This window comes from Fonsecaea nubica, assembly GCF_001646965.1.
Source record: "Fonsecaea nubica strain CBS 269.64 chromosome Unknown Scaff2, whole genome shotgun sequence".
Lineage (NCBI taxonomy): Eukaryota > Fungi > Ascomycota > Eurotiomycetes > Chaetothyriales > Herpotrichiellaceae > Fonsecaea > Fonsecaea nubica.
Window position 1 is genome coordinate 615,732 of NW_019173675.1, and position 19,295 is coordinate 635,026.

General features: G+C 52.0%; 7 protein-coding genes across 7 annotated transcripts; 4 read left to right on the top strand and 3 right to left on the bottom strand.

The window, feature by feature from the left end:
* Positions 1-273: 273 nt before the first annotated feature.
* Positions 274-3,204, bottom strand: AYO20_00645 (hypothetical protein; the record flags this gene model as incomplete). The annotated part of the gene is made up of 3 exons (XM_022638954.1): positions 274-1,844; positions 1,898-2,084; positions 2,131-3,204. 3 exons carry the CDS (start codon positions 3,202-3,204, stop codon positions 274-276), a joined length of 2,832 nt encoding a protein of 943 aa, XP_022505237.1.
* A 397-nt stretch (positions 3,205-3,601) lies between these two features.
* AYO20_00646 (hypothetical protein) lies at positions 3,602-5,101 on the top strand (the record flags this gene model as incomplete). Its single annotated transcript, XM_022638955.1, has 1 exon — positions 3,602-5,101. The coding sequence occupies one exon, from the start codon at positions 3,602-3,604 to the stop codon at positions 5,099-5,101; it is 1,500 nt and encodes a 499-aa protein (XP_022505238.1).
* An 871-nt stretch (positions 5,102-5,972) lies between these two features.
* On the bottom strand, positions 5,973-7,127 carry AYO20_00647 (hypothetical protein; the record flags this gene model as incomplete). Its single annotated transcript, XM_022638956.1, has 1 exon — positions 5,973-7,127. One exon carries the CDS (start codon positions 7,125-7,127, stop codon positions 5,973-5,975), a length of 1,155 nt encoding a protein of 384 aa, XP_022505239.1.
* Positions 7,128-7,858: 731 nt separating this feature from the next.
* AYO20_00648 (hypothetical protein) lies at positions 7,859-10,191 on the top strand (the record flags this gene model as incomplete). The annotated part of the gene is made up of 3 exons (XM_022638957.1): positions 7,859-8,119; positions 8,173-8,386; positions 8,438-10,191. The coding sequence occupies 3 exons, from the start codon at positions 7,859-7,861 to the stop codon at positions 10,189-10,191; spliced, it is 2,229 nt and encodes a 742-aa protein (XP_022505240.1).
* A 610-nt stretch (positions 10,192-10,801) lies between these two features.
* AYO20_00649 (hypothetical protein) lies at positions 10,802-13,837 on the top strand (the record flags this gene model as incomplete). The annotated part of the gene is made up of 1 exon (XM_022638958.1): positions 10,802-13,837. One exon carries the CDS (start codon positions 10,802-10,804, stop codon positions 13,835-13,837), a length of 3,036 nt encoding a protein of 1,011 aa, XP_022505241.1.
* A 477-nt stretch (positions 13,838-14,314) lies between these two features.
* On the bottom strand, positions 14,315-16,541 carry AYO20_00650 (hypothetical protein; the record flags this gene model as incomplete). The annotated part of the gene is made up of 3 exons (XM_022638959.1): positions 14,315-14,457; positions 14,554-14,733; positions 14,804-16,541. 3 exons carry the CDS (start codon positions 16,539-16,541, stop codon positions 14,315-14,317), a joined length of 2,061 nt encoding a protein of 686 aa, XP_022505242.1.
* Positions 16,542-17,280: 739 nt separating this feature from the next.
* Positions 17,281-18,915, top strand: AYO20_00651 (hypothetical protein; the record flags this gene model as incomplete). The annotated part of the gene is made up of 1 exon (XM_022638960.1): positions 17,281-18,915. One exon carries the CDS (start codon positions 17,281-17,283, stop codon positions 18,913-18,915), a length of 1,635 nt encoding a protein of 544 aa, XP_022505243.1.
* Positions 18,916-19,295: the final 380 nt, after the last annotated feature.

A 19,295-nucleotide genomic window follows, 5' to 3' on the forward strand; every position in this document is an offset into this window, starting at 1 on the left:
AACAAGTAATGCCTTGTGAGGAGATTAGGGAAGGGGAAATCAATCTCGAATCGCGAATGCGAATGCGGATCATGGTGTCAATTTACGATCGTGGCTAGAAATCGGATCAGAAATGGGAACCCTAGAAAGCAGGAGAGACTCAATATCTTGACATCTTGACATTCAATCTGCAACACCTAGGTACCTTTTAGGTAGCTACGACATGTATTGTCAAGAATCCCCATCTGCTCCAGTGACCGGGAAACCCGTTCTTAATTTTACACACGTTCCGATCTATAATCTCGCAAATACCCTCTTTAGGACTTCTCGGCCCTTGTACAGGTTCTCCACTCGCATCCTCTCGTTATCCAGATGGGCATTGTCGCTCGCCTGGCCCATGGGGAACATGGCGGCGGGCGCGTCGAACTCGTGTTCGAGAAACGATATCGCGGGGATACTGCCGCCTTCGCGGATGAACAGGGGTTCTCGTGGCAGGGTGGATGGTGGGAAGAAACCTGTCGTCGCGAGGGAGGATGCGCGACGATGTGACGTGCGAGCTGGAGCCTCGGCTGCTGTTGACGATGATGCGACAGCCTTGGAGGCCGAAGAAGCGGATGTAGGCTTAGAAGACGGCGATGCGCCCTGAACACTTTCAGTGGTGCTGCCACCGGCGGACACCTTGAATGCTCGCTGCTGATGCGCTGCAATATCAGGATTCCAGACATCAATAATGGCGTCTTTGAGAGTCGTGTAGATCTCACTTTTCACATCCGCAAGCCATGGATCTGCTTTTGATGTGATTGCGACACTCAGAGAATTTGAACTCTGGAGCTTCGCGAATTCGGCGCGCAGGTATTCCGTTAGGGACTGGGCAATCTGCTCTGCCGTCTGCGATGGGACTATCCGGATGGAGAGTGTCGCTTTCGCCGAGCCAGAGATGGTGACAGCAGTCTTTGCCTCGGGTACCTCTATCCGATGCACGGTCAAATTGGGATACCGCCACCGTTGCATCAGTGAAAGGGCAAAGGCCTTCTCATTTTTGATTTCTGGGTGGCCAGGTAGAAGCGAAGAGGTGATGGAAGCATAGGCCTTGACTTCTGATTCGGAAAGCTCATCAACCGTGTCGTAAAAATGAGGCACTGTAATTTTTGTCCCAGAAGGGCCGACAAGGGTAGCGAGCAAAACCGTCAGATCTTTGAGTGGCTCGTGCTGGACAGACTTGCCATCCATTCCTGAGTGCAGATCCGGCCGGTTCGAAGTGACACTAACACTGGCATGAATGACTCCACGCATGCCAAACGTAAGACAGGGGATGTGGTCATCGAGCCAGTAACTGTTGGATAGCAGGATATAGTCCACCGGACCGATGGCGTCGTGGGCAGATTGAACCGTCTGACGGAAACCTCGGGAGCCGGCTTCTTCATCGCCTTCAAGCAGAAATGTAACGTTGCAAGACAGAGAGCCATGCTGGACCAGATCTGCCACGGCGTAGATGGCAGCTAGGATAGGACCCTTGTTGTCGGTTACGCCGCGCCCGTAAAGGTAGGTGTCTAGCGGTTGAAGAACGAATGGATCTCCATTCCACGTTGGATTCGAGCTACTGGTGTCAAGTTCTGCGTCGACGACATCATAATGGCCATAGAAGAGGATTGATTTTGTTGATTTGGAAGGCTTGGATGCCGGAAACCTGGCAAGGAGGATCGGGTTGACGCCTTCTTGAGGTGACAGGAGGCGGGTTGTCGCACCAAAAGCATTGCATTTCTTTCTTAGAAACGTGATTGCTTCATGACAGTCTCGAACGCACGTTGCGTTCAAAGCCACTGTGCGATATGCCACAAACTCGCGAAGAGCGTTGACGAGCTCGTCTAGCCATTGTTCAGCATGAGATACGATGTTTGCACGTGGTTCAGATACTTACCATTGCTCCTTGCAGAATTGGCTATGGATGTCTGGATTCCGGGTTTGCCGCTCCAAAAGGATACGACACGATCGTTTCCTCCCGTAACAAGCATGTCGTGATCTGGGGTTGTTGTCAAGCCCATCGCTAGAATCTTTCCAGCAGCCGCTTGCCACGATTCGACCTCTACGAAATGGTCGTCGTATCGCTAACGAGATGTCAATGCCGTGTCTGACACCAGATGGACAACTTACCTTGATCCATCCTTGGCTGGTACCGCACAGGATGCTCTCTGTGCTCACCAGGATCTGAGTGACGTCGCCATGGCCCACCTGTAATTTCTGCACGAGTTGATTTGATGCAAGGTTGTAAATGTGAGCCCGGCCGTCCGATAAACCAGCATAGAGGAAAGAGTCGCGATATGAGAGACTCAACACGTTGGAATCTGCATTCTTGAATTTTGTGATCTGTCTTGGCCCAGATTCAACGAGATTGTCGATCGACCAGAGCTTGATAGTTCCATCACCAGCACCGGTGATGAGAACTTCCTCGTCTCCGCCACGGTTAAAGAGTCCTTTCACCAATAGCATGCTATAAATGTAGCTTTTGTGAGCATACGGAAGATAGTTCCCGCTGGGAGCGGTCAAGGCTCGACCTCCCTGGTTGCTGGGTCCATTCTGTACACCCTCATCTGCGATGACATTCGCTATCCCGCCAGGTCCCAAAGAGTCGAAGAATCGATGCTTGCGAGAGCCAGGTGCGAGGTTCGACAGGGGGAATTTGAGAGCGGTATCCGTGTTGAGCTTGTACCACTGGATGCTGGCATTCTGAGCGCCCCAAAACAGAGTCTGGGTCTTGGTAGAGTGCGCTACGCAAAAAACATCGCCAATTTCGAAGTGCGAATACAGAGAATAGAGTCTCTGCAGAGACTCTGTGGACCAAACATTGACAATCGAGTCAGCGCCAGCAGAGAAAAGTAGCGTCTTGTCGTCGGAGAGGGTTAGACTGAGCACGCTCTCTTTGTGAGCAGGGACAGTAGCTAGTAGCTCATATGTCTCGAGAGACCAAACGACGATGTTACCCCCTTGGGTGCCGACGAATACGACATCGTCATCGACAGCAAGTGCCTGGACACTGCCAGGGGCTTTGATCTGATGGAGAGGATGCTTCGCTACTGTTGCTAAGGATCTCGCTGAAGTCGAGGGAGGCTCCTCAGAGCCAGGGGAAATGCCCTCATCAGAGGGTGCGATGCCGTCGGGTTCGCTCGAGGCCGCGGAATATGACTTGTGCGATGACCCGTTCTGCTCGACCGAATCAGTTGGGGCCATGAAAGAGTAGATCAGATGATGTGGGAACAGGAGAGAATTAAAGGGCGATGAAGACGGTCAGTGTGCGTTCGGTCACTCGTACCTCCGAATCCTCTTCCCAAGCCGACGGACTTGGGCGCAGCTGCGGCTCAGAGTCGCCGATCTGGCACATTGTCGAACCACGTCAAACCAAACCTTGCGACACGGACTGTTGGCTTTTTCCCTCAGGTGATTACATTATATATTCGTCTTTGTTCCTGCTTCAGGCCATTCTTTGCGCTCAATCAAAGCAAAAAAGGACAGAAACAAGTCACTTCAACCAACAGCAGATCTGCAAACCTCCGACATTTGCCCCTTTCACCGGTCGATGGCGTGATCTCGCATCAGCTTGCCACCAGCCTCGTCGATATCTATCAGAATGACACCTAAGAAATCCTCAGTACTCGGCCCTTTCGAGCCGACACTCATCCTCCACGGGGGAGCAGGCTCCCTCTCTCGTGCAAATCTTCCTCCCGATCTCTATGCACGTTACCATGCATCTCTTACCAAATACCTGACTGTCACCCGTGAGTTACTCAACTCCGGTACATCCGCGCTTGACGCTGCATGCCATGCTGTTTCTTTGCTGGAAGATGACCCCTTGTTCAACTGTGGTCGTGGGTCCGTCTTCACCGAGTCAGGAACCATTGAGATGGAGGCTAGTGTGATGGTTTCCTCTCTAAACCCCGCCGGTCCTCCTGCTGGCGGGATCAAACGTGCTGCAGCTGTCAGCCTCATCAAGAATACGAGACATCCGATCTTGCTTGCCAAGGAGGTGCTCTTGGAACCAGATGAAGATGGTGGGTTGTGCGGCACTAGTTCGATGCACTGTCAGCTGAGCGGAAGAGAATTGGAGGAATGGGGATGGGGGCAACGAGGTCTCGAGAAGAAACCAGACCGTTGGTTCTGGACCAAAAAGCGCTGGGAGGAGCATAGAAAAGGGCTTCACCACGACGACTCCTACTCGTTTAACAATCTCGTTGCCTCTGTCGATCCTTATACCGAGTCACCCTTCGAGGACGACGATCCGGAAGTGGTCGAGATCCCAAGTCAAGGCACAGTCGGAGCCGTGTGTCTGGATACTTGGGGCAACCTCGCCGCGGCAACGTCGACCGGGGGCCTCACAAACAAGAAGGCTGGGAGGATTGGAGACACGCCCACCATTGGTGCAGGTTTCTGGGCCGAATCGTGGGACGAAGATGCCCCTAATCCGCCCCAGGTTCGACAAAAGCCACCATCACAAAGGGCCTCGGGATTCGGAAAAATGCCCGTCCTGGACCAGATCCTGTCACACGCAAACGACTCCTTGGGAGCCTGCCTCAGTGTATCCGAAGTACCGCAGACCAAAGAACCACCGAATGGAGCACCTCCACCTTATACTGCATCGCCATACCAATCCTACTCATCCCCTCATGTACGACGAACCTCTTCTTCTTCTGGTCAACCTATGCGAAAACGTCGGCGTGCTGTAGCAATGAGCGGTACTGGGAACGGAGATTCCTTCCTCCGTCTTAATGCCGTGCGCACAGTTGCAGCACACTGCCGTTTCTCAGGCACACCCTCCATATCATTAGCCGATGCAGTCAAGCTGGTCACCGGCCCCGGTGGGGAATTGCAGCGCTCTGCTGGCAACCGCTGGGGCAAAACAGGCGAAGGACAAGGCGGGATCATCGGCATCGAAATTGTCGATGAGATGGAAGAGGAAGAACCTCCTACGTGGGCGGACGACTTGAAGAAGCGAAGTGAATGGGAATCAACAAAGAAACGGGGTCGAGTGGTGTCCAACTTCAACTGTGGAGGGCTGTTTAGAGCGTACTACGAAGTCGACGAATCTGGCGTGGAGGTGCCTAAAGTCATGGTCTTCAAGGAGGAGTACTGACAGCACTCCACGAGGTGTGATCGATATACTTGTACAGCGGTTAGATATTTAGATTTAGAATCCCCATAGTAATCATAATATAGAGCAAGATTTAGATGCGGAATGAAACAACTAGTGCTGTGGTACCAATATCATGGATGGAAACAGTCCTTTTCTCTTGAAGGCTTCAGCCAGGGGAGACATGCATGGTTACAACACATAGTATTCCTCGCTAATCGTTCATGAAAACTCAACTCGAGGACAGGAATCGAGTGAGCGCTCCCTATTATAGCATAAATAGTATCTTCTGGGCAAAGGCAACGCTATGCCTCTTTGTATTCACTGTCTGCTGCCTCCTGGTGTTCTCGGCTGAGACCATTGTATAGGGTGGTGGTTATATGTTGACCGCCACCGTCTTTGTTGTCACATCGAGTCAACCTTTCCTTCTGGCTGGGCTCTTTCGCCTGAACACCTCCGCTTGTGGTGACTAGAAATTTGTGTGGAAGGCTGTCTGTGCCCAGTTCGCACGCCGCACGTGAACAGAGATCGGTCTCCTGCTTGTGATGATCGGAATACAGTGGGTATCAAGGCTTGACGAGGGGAGGCGGAGAAAATGAAGATCGGTTGCAGGACGGGGTAGATCACTTATTGATTGAGGTTCGTAGCTGTGCTTGACAGTCGAAAGGGCTTTCGGAGCTTAGCGGTCCCAGATACAGTGGCTTTCGTTGTCAGAGTTGGTGGGAATGCCTTGACTGATAGAAACCGGACTGTGTCAGGGCAATGATGGTTGAAACGGCAAGACACTCTCAAATCTCGGTCTGATTTCAATATTCCAGTGTCCTTTTGATAGCGTCGTATATCCCTATAACTCACAGTTAATATCTCAGCTTCCTTATGGCGGCATGGACTTACTCGTAATGTCTGGGACGTTAAATTTCTCAAAGATTAGTCCTGGGTGAGTGCACCAGCCTGTAACCCTGGCTACCGGGGCCTCCAGTCGAAGAAAAGCTCCTTCTTGTATGCTTGCGGCGACTTCGGCTCCCACACCCGCATTGTACATGCTCTCATGCACTACAACTGCTCGTCCCGTCTTGTTCACACTTTCCAAGATGGTGGCTCGATCCCAGGGATATATGGCCCTTAGATCAACGAGTTCGATGCTCAGACCCTTAATTTCTTTCTCCAAAGCGTCGATTGCAGCGGAGCAAAGGTATAAGGGTTGGCCGTAAGAGATAACTGTCAGATCTTTACCCTGCTTTAGTACTTCGGCTTTGTCTAGTGGTAGCGTATATGGATCTCTGGGGACGAATTCCTCGGCGGCGCGGTATAGGATCTTAGGCTCCATGAAGATGACTGGGTCGTTGGAATTGAGAATGGAAGCAGTGAGTAGTCCCTTTGCTTGACTGGGCGATCGAGGCATGACAACCCGTAGGCCCGGCACATGCGTGAATAGTGATTCTGGACTTTGAGAATGGTAGAGGGCTCCATGTCCAACGCTACCGCATGGCATTCGCACCACCAGCCCTCCACAGTGGCCCCCCGTGGCGCCTTCTCTGTACCGAAATTTGGCGGCTTCATTAACCAGCTGGTCAAATGCCGGGTAGACGTAATCCGCAAACTGGATCTCCGCAACAGGCTTCATGCCCTCGGCCGCACAGCCGATTGCAAACCCAACAATCCCTTGCTCACACAATGGAGTATTGAACACTCTACTCGTGCCAAATTCGTCCGACAAGCCTTTGGAACATCGAAAGACACCACCAAACGCCACATCTTCACCAAATAGAAGTACATTCTCATCACTCTTCAAAGCATGATGGAGAGAGGCATTGATGGCACCGTGCAGGTTCACCCAATCGACTGGTGCATCTTGGGAGAGGCCGTAAGCAGTCCTGGCACTATTCTGTGATTGGTGGAGGACGGCGGTCTTTTTGAAGTCGATAGGTTTGTTCAGACGCGCTTCGGAAGACGCTTGACTGGCGTAGCGACGCTGAAGGAATGGCTTCAACGCCCGGGGGCACGCGTTGAGCCTACGACCGGCATACATATTGGAAAAGCAACGAGTCTATGAAGTCTATGTCACAGAAGAAGAAGTAGGGAGAAGGGCCATTTTGAAGGGGTTTCTTGGGTAGAGGCCAAAATGAACCCAAGCCGAGGATAAGCGCACCTGCGCTGCGCCCCTAACCGTCAATGCCGTGGCTCCGGAAATCGGAAACAAGAGGCTGGGCACGTGGAGCTTCTCGCATAAGTTGCCTTTATCAGTGGCTTGTGAGGGCGTTGCGCAATCTGCCATGACGCCGTCTCGGATGCACTGTGGGATGCAGATGGATTGGTAGTTCCATGTGTCAAGCTTTGGAGAGCATCGAATAAACACTACCAGCTAGGGAGAACCTGGAGGAGACGTACCTCGTCCCGCTCGTACTAGTGACAGAAAGTAATACTTACGACAGCAGATCCGCCGCCGCTCCTGTTCCATTCTCCTCCGCGCAGTTCACCTTCTGCCAATCATCTCGCCTTTTTATACGACACGTTGTTGACTGGCCCTCATCTTCACCCACCTCTTCGCCATAGTGCTTCTCGTTCCTAACCTATATCTCTACTGCTAAGAGCGTGTATTCGGCGAACTCTCCTAAGTTTCACCCGTGACAGCCCGTGGCCGCTTACATCGAGCTCCGAATCGAACGGAACCGAGTCGAAGCATTCATTTCCTTAGTCGAGACTGAGCCGCTACATCTGCCTTCAAAGATGTCGGAGTGCGCGTATCGGTTCTAGTCAAACATGCAACCACAAAGACCAAATTCCCCGCTCTACGTGCGACCCATTGTCTTGGGGTTCGCCAAAATCTTCTTCATCTCTCTCAGCCAGATACCTGTTGTTCAAGCTGCGCCAGTCTATGCCGCAAAACTATTCTCTTCCTTGGATGAAACAGAAGGGAAAGATCAGGATGATCCAGGGCTATGGATATACTTGACTGTGGCGGCAGTGCTGGTGCTGTTGGGAGGGGCATTTGCTGGGCTGACAATTGCATTGATGGGACAGGTGAGTGGAAGAAGGCCCAGACATGATACACAGGATCTAATACTGTTTTAAAGGATGAGATATACCTCCAAGTCATCAAGGACTCTGGTGAAGGAAAGGAGAGGGCACATGCTGCTAAGGTGCTTAAGTTGCTCCGCAAAGGCAAACATTGGGTCCTGGTTACATTGTTGTTGAGCAATGTCATCACCAACGAGACTCTCCCCATTGTGCTCGATAGGTCGCTGGGTGGGGGGTGGCCTGCTGTCTTAGGATCAACTGTCTTGATCGGTATGCTCACTCTTCTACAGTGACACCAATCCTTGCTAACATTCCATGCAGTCATATTCGGTGAAATTGCCCCTCAGTCCGTCTGCGTCCGTTATGGCCTCCCCATCGGCTCCTGGATGGCACCCTTCGTCCTGATCCTCATGTACATTTTGGCTCCTGTGGCATGGCCAACCGCCAAATTACTCGACTATCTCCTTGGAGAAGATCATGGAACAACATACAAGAAAGCGGGATTGAAAACACTGGTATCATTGCACAGAAGTCTCGGAGAGGCCGGTCAACAGCTCAATGCTGACGAAGTGACAATCATCAGTGCGGTCCTGGACCTCAAGGATAAATCTGTGGGCAGCATCATGACTCCAATGGATGATGTCTTCACTCTGTCTCTCGACGACGTTTTAGATGAGTCGACGATGGATGACATTCTATCACAGGGCTATTCAAGAATACCCATCCATCACCCAGATAATGACTCCAACTTTGTGGGCATGTTGCTGGTCAAAATGCTAATCACATATGACCCAGAAGATGCAAAGCCTGTCCGGGACTTTGCTCTGGCCACTTTACCAGAGACTCGACCTGACACCAGCTGTCTGGACATTGTAAACTTCTTCCAGGAGGGCAAATCTCACATGGTTCTTGTTTCAGAGTATCCTGGAGAGGATCACGGCGCCCTCGGTGTGGTCACTCTTGAGGATGTCATCGAGGAGCTAATTGGCGAAGAAATTGTGGATGAATCCGATGTTTTTGTTGATGTGCACAAAGCGATCCGACGAGCCATGCCTGCACCAACTAGGCGCATCCCAAAGACCTATATTCTTCCTGATGAGCCCACAACAATCAGTGCCACTGCACCAGATTTGGTCAATATTGAAGAGAGTGAAATACTCTCGCCTGAGGACCTACAGAGGGCGAAAACAGCGGATAATCCACCACAGAAGGTAAAGGGACCGCCGGGTGCTAGGAGACGCTCGAGTGGAGGAAACAGCGCGGGCGGGGATGGCAAAGCTGGCCGAAGAGCTGCAAGCACAGATGAACTCAAGGAGCACCTGAAACATCTTGGGCCATCCAATCTAGCGAGCAGGCCAAGGTCTACGAGGTACAACACCGTGAAAATCAAGCCTGGCAACAGCACAGCGCCCAAGGAGGAGGAAACCCGAGCCACTGCAGTTCGACGGATCTCCGAAAACGTCTCAGAATACCAAACCGGAATTGGTGAAGGCATGCTCAACTCGGGTGGTAAAGTCGCCTCTGGTGGCGTGCAAGCCTTGAAACAGGGTTATGGCTCATTGTCTGGCTCTCCGAACGAAAGGAGGCCTCACAGTGCTTTTAAAGAATCACAGACCGACTCGGCACACGAACAAGAATCGAATCATCATACCACCGAAGCCAGAGACATAGAACAATCCCGCCCACCCGCAAGAACATCGGAAAGCCAGAGCACAATTGGTAGCTTGCCTAATTCGCGAACACCGTCGAGAAGCCCCTATTACCACTCCAAGGGTCCAGCTCGAAGTGGTAGTATCACAGAAAACATTGTTGACACTAACGGATTCCGAAAGGTCGTTCTAGAGATGACATCAAGCAGCGAGTCGAACGAGGAAGAAGAGAATTCAGGAGCCAACAAAGGACACCACACGCACGATGCACGCAAAAACTTGTCGGGGGTAAAACTACGAGGCGGCAGTCATGAAGATCTTCCTCAACTCCAGGATAATGCTTCCAAGAAGAAAAAGCACCGGAAAAAGAAGAAAGGCCACGGAAATGGAAAAGGGGAACGTCAACCACTTCTGGGCGACCAGTAGAACCGGTGACCACTATGGAAAAGCACAACAATGGGAACAGCAGGTTGATATTGTTCAATTGTATGGCCTCTAATGTGTGGTCCGCCAAGGAGTATCATGGGAAAAGGATATGAAAATACAATGGTCCGGCAGAAACAGGAAAAGACATTGAATTCACTCGCCGTGTGAATAACAAACAAAGGATTCATTCATTCATTTCGTTTTCTCAGTTTCTATTCACGGACTTGATTTATTCATTTTCACAATCAAAAATCTGACCAGGCACACGTCGTCGACATTTCCTCTCTTTCAAACAAAGCCACCTCTTTGTCCTCCTCCTCAATCGCCTGTCCTCCTCTGTCTGCCCCTCAGGTTTGAACCCTCCACATCAACAACCACTGTAAGTTGACCACATCGACCTTCAAGACTTCATGGAACTTGAAAACACGCTCTTTGCACAGAAGCTAACCGTCTCATCGCAAGATCACTTCCTTGGGTCCAGTCACGACCTCACAGCCACCACTCTCCTCTCTTCTCTCCCTCCCTCGACCAGACACCCTTCACAACAACACCGTCAGCAATTTGCTGAAAGAACCCTCCTCCTCGACAAGTCCGCCACAAACTTGTCAAGATGGCAACAGTGCCAGAACAAGCGTCCTCCATGTGGGAGTTCTTGAAACTCGCCATGGCCGAAGATAGCACCTGGGAGGACTACGGTCTGGTGGTGACCAGACTGTGCATATTCTACTTCATCTACCACCTCGCACGCCATCAAATCCTCTCTGCCATCTACGAGGCAGCAGAATACCCGGAGGCTGGCCTCCCACAACTCCAACAAGCGATGTCACGATATTTGAAGGACATCATGAAGACCCTTCACGCGGGTGCACTGTTGCTACTCATGGCACACGTGCTAGGAATACCCGGAACCACCATCGTTTGTTACATCCTCATCACCTTCTTCTTCCTCCAAGAGGGGCGTGGCGCCATTACGACAATTTACCGCCTCGTCACCCCCTTCATGTCAAGGTGCACGCAAAAGTGCAAGGACTCTTTCGACCTCGTCGCCATCGCCTTTGGCATGGTTTTGGTCGCCTGGAAACTTTGCAGCACCACATGGCACCTCCTTTGCTCTCTCAAATCTCTCTGCGCCAAGATCGTCAATTGGCCACACTGGAGTACACTCAAGAATGCCTGGGACTCAATGAGTCGACCCGTCTTGAGGTATCTCCAAAAGCGCAAACAATTCGTCGCCGCCCTCGTCAATTCAACCTCGGAACTTCTGTTCCGCCTGAGGGGCGGCCGCGAAGCCCTCAGAGCGGCGTTGCTGGACAACGCTCAGCTCCGCGAGACAAATGCGCGGCTCGCAGCAGAGATTGCGCGCCTTCGGTCCCAAGCGGAGCCCAAGGACAAGCGAGGGATCTGGATCCGTGAGCGGGTGCTCTCTGGAGAGCAGCCGCACTGGTTCCAACTCGAGCTTGTCCGCAAGCTACGTCAGGACTGTCGGGCAGCGCACAAGGAGAGCCAGCGATGGCGGGAGGCGTTTGAGGAGCGCCAGGGCCGCATCGCTGAGCTTGAGGCCTGCGACGGGGACGCTGATGCGCACGTCGAGGTTGCCACCGCTCATAGACATGGGCGGATCCGAGCCTTAGAGGCCGAGAAGACGGCCGTTGTCGCTTCGGCGACTTCGAAAGTCAATGCCATGACGACAGCTCTTGAAGCTGAGAAGGCCGAGTCTCACAAACTCAGGTCTTCTCTGAAGGCTCAAGAAGCTAAGTCTGGCGATCTCGAGTCTCTCCTTGGATCTGAGAAGCCAGCTTCTCAGAGACTTGGTGAGGAGGTTGCTGTGCTTCGGCGTGAGAGGGACGCCGAGTCAGCCCTCCTCCAGAAGGTGAGGATGGAGGCTGCCCGGGCTGAACGGGCAGCAGCGGACCAGGTTCGCGGACAGAAGGACGCTGAGATCAGCGTCTTGAAGGCACAGCTTGCGGAGGCCCAGGTCTTCGCCGCGGTTGTCGTGGTGGACACCGCAGAGATTGGTGTCCAGACCGATCCTGCTGTTGAGGCATCTCCGGTGATCCCACCGGTTGCTGTCAATGAAGCAGGCACTCAAACCGAGTGCTTCGGTCTGGACATCCAATCTCAGCAAGCCGCGTCTGCGAACTTGGAGATGGAGCTGCTCGCAAGCAAGGAGGCGCTTGGAGAGAAGGAGAAGGAGCTGGCAGCATACCAGCAAGCATGGAAGAAGACCTCGGACGACCTCGTCAGTTGCAATGGGGACCTACAGAAGGCCCTAAAGGAAGCAGGGGAGCTGCGCTCTTGGAACACCAAAGGCGGCCAAGAACTGGAACAGCGCAAGCGGGACGTGGAGCATCTCAGACAGCTCATCAGCTACCGAGAACAGGAGGCAGCAAATCTCCTAGAGCAGCTGAAGCAATGCAAAGAGAGCGCCGAGCAACAGAGGCCAGTCGCGGAAGAGGTGAAATACTGGAGAGGACGGACGGAAGCACTCTCGACAGACATGGCGAGACTGCGTTCCGAGAACCTAGACACCAAGGCAAAACTTGCAGAGATCCAGCAGAAGTTCGAGAACGGCGCAAAGCAATATTATGCACTCCGACACGAGACAAAGCAACAGTTGGACACGAAAGAGAAATCGTACAAGGAACTCGAACAGCAGTTGAAAGCTGAGCTCCAGATGCGTGACAGAGATGTCCAAGTTCTCATGCAAAACAGCCAAGTCGAAAGCTTGCAGAAACAGGTCATGTCCAAAGACGACGAAATTCGCGATTTGAGACGAGAAATTGACCAGTACAAGTTGAATTCCGAAGTTGCAGTCAGTACACCAAAGTCAGACCGCATAGGATCCTCACCCTTCCCTACACCGACCAAGACTCCCATCACCAAGATATTCGAGAACAAGGTCCGCGAACATGCAGAAGACATGAAGAAGCACGCAATCGAAAAGCAGCAGCTTGAAACCAGAATTGCAGCGCAAGCGCAGGATCTCCAGAATCTGTGGGATACCAAAGAACAGCTCGAGCAAGAAAAGCTTAGACTGGAGGCGGAGAACAAGAAGCTTCAAGATCAAGTGACAGACGAAGCCATGGACGTTGCTTTTGCCAAAGAATTCTTCGAAGAAGATAAAGAAGACATTAAACAAGCCCAAGAAGCGGCTGAAAACTGGAAGACGCAGCTCGATGAAGCTCAGGCGTCGGTCCAGAACATGCAACTCGACTTACAGTTCAAGGAAGGTCAAGTGGACGCAGCACGCATGCAAGCAGATCTGTACAAGAAACAAGCACAAGATCTCGAAGTCCAACAAGAACCGAGAGGCCAGATCGGTAACCCACCGACGCTCTTACCAAGACCTCAGAAACGCATTGCCAGCTCAGACATTCAGGACGGAAAACCAATCCAGGACACAAAGAAGATTTTGACCAAACGTCACTATCAAGGTGTTCTACCGTCAACAAGACTGCAGCAAGCTCACATGGCTCAAGCTCAGCAAGGGCAAGCACCTCGGGCACCACAGGCGCAGGTGTTTCAACACCTTCAAGCGCAGATAGTCCATCCTCCACAAGCACAAGCAAATCAGGCCGTAACATCGGCAACTGAGCAAGCTGAGGAAAATGCGGACGACTCATCAATCATTTCAGAGGAGGAATAAGGAGGGACGTACAACAGATGTATGTACATGGAAAGAGTCAGGACGGACTCGATGGAGGAAGGAGGAAGGAACAACAGATTAATCCCACAGGCTGGCCCTGAAGGGAGAGAAGGTACATCGTCCAAAGGATGAGGTAGCATTGCTGTACACAAAGAGTCAGGACGGACTCGGTGGAGGAAAACGTACGCACTACCATGTACCAGGTATCAGGAAAGCACAACAGAGCACAGCACAGCACAGCAGAGGCAGAGAGACAGACAAATCGTCTCCATGGATGAATGAATGTGCATCACACAGGTTCTCAGAAGATGGAACCAGATCGAGATATACCTCGATCGATACACAAGAGAGCTAGATGTTCTGAGAACAAGAAAAGATTCTCAACATTGATTGTCATGACCAAGTTTTCCGTTTTTCGTTCCATTCCAATCCCTACCCCTACTCCTACCCCTACCATTTCCAGGTTGTTTCTACCTTCTACTTTCCAAACCCGCCCTCAAAGTCCCCCCTAGTGACCCGCTCCAGATTGATCGCGGCAGAGACATACGCCAGGTGACTAAAAGCCTGCGGCGTATTGCCCAGCTGTTCACCCGAGAGGGCGATTTCTTCGCTCAACATGCCTGCAAGGAGCACAAACAGACACGACGTTATTAGCAGCCGAGTAACTCACCCAAAGCCACAAGGAGAATATGAGTCAAGGAGGGGAAAACACTTACCGACGTGGTTGCGGAAGTTTGTGACCGTCTCAAACATGGTCTGCGCGCGCTCGAGGTACTTGGAGTCGTATTTGGCGGCGCGGATGAGGGATTCGATCAGCCACAAAGTGCACATGACGAAGGTGCCTTCGCGGCCGCCCACGCCTGTCAGAGTGCCAGCCAGGTTTAGCATTGGCTGGGCTAGTGTGTGGTCGATAGCATAGTAGGGGATACAACTGTGCAAGAAAGAAAAAGAAGAGAATCCACTCACCGTCATCAGTCTGCTCATGATCGTATCGAAACACGAATCCGGCACTCGTCAGTCCCCCTTTCTCTGGCGTCCGCAATATCCGATCCAAGGTGCCGACGAACTGGGGGTCATTCGGACTCATGAAGAAGACCAGTGGCGCAATCAACACGGCCGAGTCCAGTGTCTTGTTCGACTCGTAGCTCTGCACGAAGCAGTTCATCTCGTAGTTGAACCCCTTTTGCATCACTTGCTCGTAGATGGTGTCCCTCGTCTCCAGCCACTTGTTGCGGTTCGGACAGGGGAAGTTTCTCTTCTCGGAGAGGCGGAGGGCGCGGTCCACGGCGACCCACAGTAGGATTTTCGAGTAGGTAAAGTGCTGTTTGCGGCCGCGGACTTCCCAGATGGACATGTCTGGCTCGTTCCAGATCTCGCACACAAAGTCGGTCAGGTAGCGGATGTCGAGCCACTGGGCGTACGAAATCGGCTTGCCGTGCTTATTGAACAGGTAGATCGAGTCCATGAGTTCGCCGTAGATGTCGAGTTGGACGTGGTCGGTGGCGGCATTGCCAATGCGGACGGGCACACTTTCTTGATACCCACCGAGATGATCGAGGGTGAGTTCTGGCAGACTCGTGGAGCCGTCGATGCCAAACATCAGAGGGAGATGGTGTCTCTCCCCTTTGGATGCTTCGGCTTTCTTTCGCCATTCCGCGATGCGGGCGAAGATGAAGTTGATATAGGCTTCGGCTTCGGCGGGGAAGCCCATTTTGAGGAACACGTAGACGGTGAAGCTGGCATCGCGGACCCACGAGTAGCGGTAGTCCCAATTCCGCGGTCCGCCGATGGCCTCGGGCAGGGAGAAGGTCGGTGCCGCGACAATTGCACCCGTGGGGTCATAGGTCAGCAGTTTCAGGATGAGCATGCTCCGTTCGACTTCTTGCTGAAAGCGGCCGCGGTAAAGGCACGCACGCACCCAGCTTGTCCAGAACCTGTAGGCGTCGTTTTCGAGGTTCATTATAAGGTCCTTTGTGAGATGTGGTGCGACGTGGCGATTGCACATAATCATAAAGATCTGCTGGCCTTCTTGTAGGTCGAATCGGGCGCGCGACAATGGAGATTTGCTCTCACTGGCGACAGTCTCGCCGGGCTTGACGTGCTGGAACATCTTGGGTGGTGAGCTCACTGGTCGGTCGTGGGTGCAGAAGCTGGCGTGAAATTCTGGAATGTCGGCAGATCCAACCTTGTCCTTGTTATTGGGAGCCCAAGTTAGAGTCTGGTGATAGGTGCCCTCCTCGCTCTGGACTTCGGAGATTTTCATGAAGCCTTGATCTCGTGCATAGTCTGGGCGAGGACACAGTTCGATATAGATGGACATTTTCCCCCGAACACACTCCACCTTTCGCACCAAGGTCGAACCGCTCCATTTCTCTCGCAGCACTTTGTTATGCTTTGAAACCGCAAAGAAGTCGGTGAGATTGACCACCCCGTCTTCGTCTATCCATTTCGTTTGGAGAAGGTTGGAAGATGCTCGGTAGTTTTGTTTACACACAGAGCTGCTCTGTGGGCTGATCTTCCAATGCCCTCCCGCGCCTTCAGTTGTGTCCAGAATGTTTGCAAAGATAGACGGGGAGTCGAAGTGAGGCCAGCACATGAAATCAATGCTTCCATTCTTTCCGACTAAGGCACAGGTTCGCATATCACCGATGAGGCCATAGTCCTCGATCTGGAGGGGTTTCGCTTGTCGCGCCAATTCACCCATGATGAATGCAGATGAGCCGTAGTATCTGGGGGGAAATATGGCAGAGCAAGGAGGGATGTTCCAGGCCGCTGAAGTAGAGACAAGAATCTGGGGAAGAGTTTCAAGTCGAAGGTTTCAGCATGGCATCACGGGGACATACCAAAAGAGACAAATACGGATGACTAAGGAAGGGGGAGGCAGACTTGGGAGAAGTTGATGCCCAGAACCAAGAATTGGGTGTCTGCTATTTGCCTGATTCATCAACTCGATACTTGTCGACCACTGATCGGTCACTAGTGTTACTCACACGCAGGATGAAGTAATCTATCCAACTTGGAGCTGATTGTGGAGTAGTGGGAGCTGGTGCGAGTCTAGAGGCAGTTGTGCAGAGCCTCGGATAAATTGTTCCGGCACTAAAAGTCGATCTCATCACGTGCTAGCTCAAACGGCTCTATTATTTCCATGTTGGGCAATCTGACTCGCTGACACCAAGATCTCCCTTTCACCCCTGGTCACCCCCTGTTTCTCAGTCAAGGGCAACCCTCATTCATCGCAAACCGTCATCTCGGATCTGCCCATATCCGCTGCACGTTTGCGCCGTTGTCATCTTATCTACTCTCCTCCTCTTACTTTGGATCTCAGACTACTACTCAGTCATACATACCACCGCCGTTTCCGTCACATGTCCTCTTTCCAATGACTTTGCAGTAGTCGCCCCTTTCCACGTGCTCACCTCCCTTTCATCGTTCGCATCCTGTCCATGGATACCACATCCTACGGTGACCACGATTCAAGACCTTCCACCGTTCCGCCGACGACTCCTGCGGACAGGGATCCTCTATTCATCAACCCTCGTCGTAAGTACAAACGGCGAGGTACTGGCTCCATCTCCGACACGAAAAGCGAAGGCTCAGAAGATGAGGCAGGTTCCTCCATGTCAGAATCAGAAGAACACGAGTTAGGGCTGTTGGACTCAGATGTCGATGTCGATGATGACGGAGAAAGCGGTTTGAACAAACATGAAAGAGGCAAATACAACAAAAGAAAGAGGCGGCGGCAGGGACTCGATGCCAGAATCGCGGGCACCACGGGTATATCCAAAGACGAGGCACGTGAGGCAGACAAGAATGTCGTCCGCAACCTGGTCATCAATGGCGTCTTCATTCTCCTGTGGTATTTCTTCTCTCTGGCCATATCCATTGTGAGTCTCTCTCGAAACATCGGTGTCTGGAAGTGGCTGACCAGCGAGCAGTACAATAAGATGATGTTCTCATCCGACCATCTCGATTTCCACTTTCCGCTCTTCGCAACCTCGTTACACATGGTTGTGCAATTTATCCTAGCCTCTTCTGTCCTTCTGATATTCCCTTCGCTACGGCCCTCTCAACCCCACTCGCCAGCATTCGGGGACGACACACAACCCTCGAAACCACTGATCACCCCTCTGTTCTATATCACCCGATTGGTGCCCACGGGAACGACGACGTCTCTCGACATCGGCCTAGGCAACACCTCTCTTCGCTTCATCACCTTAACATTCTACACCATGTGTAAATCCTCCGTCTTAATCTTTGTCCTTGTGTTCGCGTTCCTCTTCCGCCTGGAAAAGCCGTCCCTCAAACTCATCCTCATTATTCTCGCCATGACCTTTGGCGTTCTCATGATGGTCGCCGGCGAAACAGCCTTTCATGCTCTTGGCTTCGCGTTAGCCATGTCGGCGTCCTTCTTTTCCGGCTTCCGGTGGGCTCTGACCCAGATCCTACTCCTCCGTCATCCTGCAACTTCTAATCCATTCGCCACGATGTTTTTCATCGCTCCTATCATGTTTGTCACGCTGTTCTTCATCGCATGCGTCTCTGAAACTCCATCCGCAGTTATCACGGGTATCGTTCTCCTGGTTAGGGAACATGGGATCGTCAAAGCCCTACTTCTTCTGGTGGTTCCGGGATGCATCGCCTTCTGCATGATCGCGAGTGAGTTCACATTACTCCAGCGCACCAGTGTCGTTACTCTCAGTATATGCGGCATCTTCAAAGAGGTGGTCACCATCAGCGCCGCAGGAATTATTTTCCATGACGAGCTGTCGATGGTTAACATTACCGGGTTGATCATCACCATTATCAGCATTGCCAGCTATAACTACTTGAAGATTGTCAAAATGAGACAAGAGGCGAGGGAAAAGTTGAAGAAGAAGGACGAGCAGCTGTATCGCGAGTTGGATGACGAAGACGAAGATGAGTTGGGCAATACAGCAGCAACCGATTTTGCTCAACTCGATGACAACACGAGTGCAGCGCGCAACCCGACTACCAGTTCCGGCTCGGGTTCGAGAGCAGAACCTCCACCGAACAATGTACCAATCGCCTCGGCGAAGGGAAAGGAAAATATAGAATAGATATCTTTTCGCGTGAGCTGGGTTATTGTATGAGTCTGCCTATGACAAAAGACTAATAATGAGAACTACATTTCACCTCAACTTTCTGCCGTCATCAAACTGTAATTTCCGCCATTCGTTGGGCATTCATCTCAATCTGGAGATACCGCCCTTCAAGCCGAGTCCCCCTCGGAGGCGTGGACCTGTTCTGTTTCCCTAAGTCAGTTACTCTGCCCTATTAGCGAAGACTCTGCTGAGGGGTTTGTCGAACAATCAAATCCACAAAATCTTGTATTGACTATCCTGGGTTCCAGACAGGTAGATAGACACAATTGATGAAACGCCGGGCGGGTGTGGGCGCCATGCTAGTGTCGAGTAAACACATACATACTCGGTACATA